Raw genomic sequence first — 5858 nt, 5'->3', positions numbered from 1 at the left:
TTCTTATTTCCAAACTTTCTTTTGATCATCCTCAAGGTTGTGGAATGTGTTCTCAATTCTCAGTCCAAAATTCAAAATTTGAACTTTAACGGTGTTTTTTGCGTGGTGTATTAGAAAGATTTATTGAAAACTTTGGTTCAAAGAAATAAAATATCTAAGATTCTCTCCCTTGGAAACAAATTTTTCCTCTCTTTTTTCCTCTTTCTTTTCCGATCATTTCTTTCTCTCAATTTTGATCTCTTTCTTTTCTGATTCTTTTTGTCCCTTAATTTTCTCTCTCTCTCTCTCTCTGATCTATTTTTCTTTTTCATCGCCCCTGATTTTCTCTGTACCTTTATTTATAGAAAAGTAAAAGTAGAAAAAAAAACAACAAACGGTAGGAGGAGAGGTTTTTCAAATGGTACTGTACACTATTACTATGCTGACAATGCATGGGGAGAGTTTTTCTGTGACAACCCTGTTCTATGTTATATTGTTAACCTTTAATTATGTGCCAATATGAATTTGGGTGCTACTTATGTGATTGTATGTGTTTTTGAATTTCTATTTGTCTACCGTAGAGAAATCTGTTCTATTTCCTGTTATAATTTGAAATTGAGGGCCGTAGAGGCAATAGAAACCGAAATTGACCGCATCGTTATGATTAGCATGATTTTTAGAGCCTACGATGAAATTTAATTAAAAATTGATTAGGATCAAATTAATTAGATTAAATTGATTTAATTTAAGTAAAGTTGATTAGTCTTAATCATGTTTAATTAGCCTAAGCTAACCAAGAGTATATATATGATGAACTAAGCTTAGAGTTAAGTCAAGCGACATATTTTGAACTCAAAATTCTATAGAGAGCTATAGAGAGAGGGGGAGACTTTGATTTTAGAGAGAGAGAGGAGCTCAATTGGAAGAATTTGCAAGGAGATTGATGTATTGGGAAGATTAGCTCTAGTTCTTGCTAGTTTGAGCTAAATTGAAGTTCATAGGTGAGTAATTGAACCTTAATTCATGAGCTTAAGCCATGTAATTTGTGAATTCAAGAGATTAATAAGCTCAACTAAAGAAATTGAAGTAAGATTGATGAATTTAGAACTAACTCATACATACATGAATGAATTTGCTATGAATCCTCAATTTTGAACATGAATCATGTAATCCATGTTGAATTAAAAATTGTATCATATATGCATGCATGAATTTTCATGTTTTGAAGTCCAATTCTAAGTTTAAAAGCTTGAAAGTGCAAGATATGAAAGATGAGCCTACTTGCATGAAGTTCAAGGTTGAATTTTGTTGAATTAATGGAATTTTGAGTTATGGGTGAAAGTTATCTTTCAATGTATGTTTTTGGGTGTGTTTATACACAAGTGGACAAGAGATGCATGAGTTTAAAACATTGAATGTGAGTTTGAAGCTCAAAATAATTTTTTGGGAATTCCAGAAATTTGACAAAGCGTTTGAGTGATCGAAAGGTGGCTCGAGCATACATTTCGAGCTCCAGTAGTTTTGCAGACAATTACATGGTAGCTCGAGCGACCGATTGTGCACTCGAGCAAACATCCTTTTTCTCAGTACTTGGCTCAAGCGACTGTTGATTGACCGTCGAGAATGAAAATCGAGCATCCTGTACTTTTGAAGACCAAGGGGTTCGCTTTAGCGACCAATGTTGCGCTCGAGCGAAGTGCCCTGTTTCAAGAAAGTTTGAAAAGTTGTTTTATGTGCCAATTTCCGTTCTCTTTCATTTCTGAGCATTCTTAGGCACACATTAAGCTTTCTAAATGAATTAAAGAACTAGAAAGAAGCCTAAGAAAATTAAGCAAACTAAGGAATGGATTGAATTGTATTATGACCGGTGTGTTAGGAATTATGTAGGGTCAACTGCAAGGACAATTCAGCCATCTGACCACAGTGAGTAATATCTTAGTAAAAATATTTTACTTATACTATATTTTATGATTGTTTACATGTGGTAAGCTTTTCTGGACCTATGATTGATAAGCGTGATTGAGTTACCATCTTTTGTTTGAACGATATACTAAAAATGTGATATTAACAAGAGTGTTATCTGCACAAGTGAATTACTGATAAGACTAAATGATTGATATGATATGACTGAATCTCTGATAAGACTGAATGATTGATATGTTATGACTGAATCACTGAGAAGACTAAAGACTGATATAATATGACTAAATTTCTGATAAGACCGAATGACTAATATGCAATTGCAAAATTGAATGGCCATTATATACCGTAAGTGCTTGGACCCAAGGTCATACTGATAAGAGATGACTGAATCCGATTGGTGAGTCCGTTAATTGTTAGACCTGAGGTCATACTGTACATTGTTGGGCCCAAGGCCGTTCTGTTGAGTAATGGTTGAACTCGTACTGCATATTTTGTTATCTCTTGGACTTAATGTCGTTCCGTCGCATGTTGGACCCAAGGTCGTTCTGATGTAAACTGCTTACTCATTATATATGGTTATCTGTTAAAAAAGGGCTCATTCACTCAACCCTTTTACTTCGGTATTATTCACAGGGCGTTAGTGCACTCTTTATTTATATGTATGTAGGTGAGTAGCAGGATGTCCAGCCTTAACCCTAGTGAACTCGTTAAGGAAATCGGTTACCGTGGAGTCTCCTACGGACGCCTCTCGTGCGAGGCTTTGTTTATGACTATTTTTCTTTTGTTTACTTTTGTGGTCTTGTAGGACTAAGTCTCTATCTAAGTATATAACTTAGTTTCTACTAAGACTGTTTCTGGAATGATCTTGGATATATGTATATCTATGTTGACTGTAAGGTGTGAGTTATTAATATAATGTGCAAGGTTTTTGTAATGCCATATATGCACAGATCATTGGACAAAATTTCTAATTCTGCTTCTGCATCTGGCTCCCTATTAATAGTAAATATGACTGATTTCTGTCTAAGGCCATAGGTAATCTCATGATTACTTGTCGGTTATGATCCTAACCTATAAGGGCGGGTTCGGGTCATGACAGAGTGGTATCAGAGCATGAGTAACAACTCTCACACTTGTCCAAGTGAGCAATAGAGTGTTTAGAAAAGACTTAAGTAGCATTCATGTGCTAAATATATGCTTGAATGCTTTAAGAATATGCTAAAGTGTCCTGAATTATGTGACTACATGATATATGGACTATTGCCTATCTGTATATGCACGCTATAAAATATAATGCAAGTCTCATTAGATAATGGTGAGAACAAGATTCGATGAAATAGAAGAATCTTCTACTGCCAGAGTAGACAGAATGGAAAGATTGACACAGGACATGGTAGAAACACTGAGGCAACAATAGTAGTGGCAACAACTGCCACTTCCACCTCTGGTACAACCTGTGCACGATTTACAAAATGATGGCCGAACAATAGCTCTCACCAAAGAGTTTAAAAAAATGAAGCCACCACTGTTTCACGGGGGTGTGGACCCATTGAAGGCTGAAGCTTGGGTCCTCGATATTGAAAAGTTGTTTGAAGTATTCCCATGCCTTGAAACACAAAAAGTATAGTTGGCCACCTTTACACTAGAGGATGAAGCAATAAGGTGGTAGATGTTGATGCCTGATGACAACAAGGGCAACGACTAGACACAGTTTTTTGTGCTCCTTTATGATAAATATTTCCCACAGTGTGTCCGTGATAGATAGGTGTCTGAATTCGAGGGGCTGAAGCAAGGCAATATGACTGTGGCTGAGTATGAGGCCAAATTTACTGAATTGGCTAGGTTTGCACCACTTATGGTCGACACCGACTATAAAAAGGCGAGAAAATTTGAGGGTGGTCTCCGTAATGGTATCCTGGAAAGAGTGAATGTACTGAAATTGCCTACTTATTTTGATGTGCTAGACTGAAATTTAATGTCAGAAACTAATATATCCACTAGCTCAACTGGATCTATTCTTGTATTGGGGAGCACTGTGAGACCTAGTACTACTAGAGACATAATGAGGCAAGCAAGAGTCTTTGCGCTCGTCCCAGGTGACACACGAAATACTGAAGCCGTCGTCTCAGGTACTATCACTATATGTAACCAAGATGCTTTTGTGTTAATTGATTCTAGATCAACACATTCCTTTGTGTCTACTACATATGCATCTAGATTGAATAGACCCCCAGAATCATTCCCTTATTTGTTGTGTGTATCTACTCCATTTGGAGAGTTTGTGTTGTGTACGACTATCTATCATTTTTGCAATATGCACATTGGGAGCGTGACTTTATATGTGGATTTGTTGTCTTTGGATATTAGACACTTTGATGTAATTCTGGGTATGGACTGGTTGTCTAAATACTATGCCACCATTGATTGTGTAACAAAACAAGTAATATTTAGACCTCTAGGACATGATGAGTTTATATTCATGGGTAAAGGGGTAGTGCCTCCGCCTTATCTGATTTTAGCAATGAAAGCATGTAAATTGCTCAAGAAAGGGTGTCAGGGTTATCTGTGTAGTGTGATGACTGAGCAATCTATGAAAATTGAACTAGATAGTATTCGTATTGTTAAAGAATTTCTTAATGTATTCCCAGATAAATTGCCAGGAGAGTTGGTGGACAGGGAAATAAAGTTTACTAATGATGTTGCACCAAGCACCTAGTCTATCTCCAAAACTCTTTACATAATGTCTATCATTGAAATAAAAGAATTGAAAGAACAGTTGCGAGACTTACTTGATAAAGAATTTTTTCGACCAAGCACTTCGCTATGGGGTGCACTGATTCTATTTGTAAAGAAGAAAGATGGGACTTTACGCTTGTGCATTGACTACCGGGAATTAAACAAGGTAACAATAAAAAATAAATACCCTTTGCCCTGTATTGACGATTTGTTTGATTAGTTGTAGGGATCACAAGCATTTTCAAAAATTGATCTGAGATCTGGGTATCACCAATTAAAGGTAAAAGCATAAGATGTTGAGAAAACCGCATTTCGGACAAGGTATGGTCACTACAAATTTCTTGTTATGCCCTTTGCAGTGACTAATGCATCTATGACATTCATGGATCTTATAAATCAAATTTTTTAGTCTTATCTTGATGAGTTTGTTGTAGTCTTTATTGATGATATCTTGATATACTAAAAGAGTAGGATTGATCATGAGCAACATTTGAGAACTGTATTGCAAACCCTTGGAGAAAATTAAAGCAATTGTAAACTGGCCTATACCGACGAATGTAACGAAAGTCCCAAGCTTCATGGCCTTAGCCAGGTATTATAGACGGTTTGTAAAAGATTTCTCCAAAATAGCTATACCGCTTACCCAACTCACACACAAGGGACAATCGTTTGAATGAAATAATGAGAGAGAATTTGCTTTCCAAAAGCTAAAGACAAGACTGACTACCGCACCAGTATTGACATTGCCTTCAGGTATGGAAACTTTTGTGATATTTAGTAATGCTTCTTACAAGGGTCTAGGTTGTGTGTTAATGCAAAATGGAAGGGAATTGCCTATGGCTCCAAACAGTTGAGACCGCATGAAATGAACTACCCAATGCATGACCTGGAATTGGTCGCAGTTGTGTTTGCTCTAAAAATCTGGCACCATTACTTGTATGGGGAAAAATGTGAGGTTTATACCGATCACAAGAGTCTAAAATACTTCTTTACCTAAAAAAAGCTGAATATACAACAGCGAAGGTGGCTAGAATTGATTAAAGATTATGATCTCTAGATTCAATATCACTCGGGGAAAGCCAATACAGTTGCTGATGCTTTGAGTAGAAAATCAACAGGGAATTTGGCTTGCTTGCTTACTGAATAGAATGAAATCTTGCAAGACTTTGAGACATCTGAAATTTGACCGTTTTAAATTCTGGAGAGACTTGGCCCAGTTG

At 36.4% G+C, this 5858-nt stretch overlaps 1 protein-coding gene across 1 annotated transcript; it reads left to right on the top strand.

The window, feature by feature from the left end:
* Positions 1–3700: 3700 nt before the first annotated feature.
* Positions 3701–4618, top strand: LOC145819545 (uncharacterized). Its single transcript, XM_082913521.1, has 2 exons — positions 3701–3812; positions 3885–4618. The coding sequence occupies exons 1-2, from the start codon at positions 3701–3703 to the stop codon at positions 4616–4618; spliced, it is 846 nt and encodes a 281-aa protein (XP_082769647.1).
* The last annotated feature ends 1240 nt before the right edge of the window (positions 4619–5858 follow it).

This window comes from Camellia sinensis, chromosome 1 (assembly GCF_055761805.1).
Source record: "Camellia sinensis isolate YWXY chromosome 1, ASM5576180v1, whole genome shotgun sequence".
Lineage (NCBI taxonomy): Eukaryota > Viridiplantae > Streptophyta > Magnoliopsida > Ericales > Theaceae > Camellia > Camellia sinensis.
The sequence above is the reverse complement of the archived record's forward strand: the minus strand, read 5'-3'. Positions and strand labels throughout refer to the sequence as shown.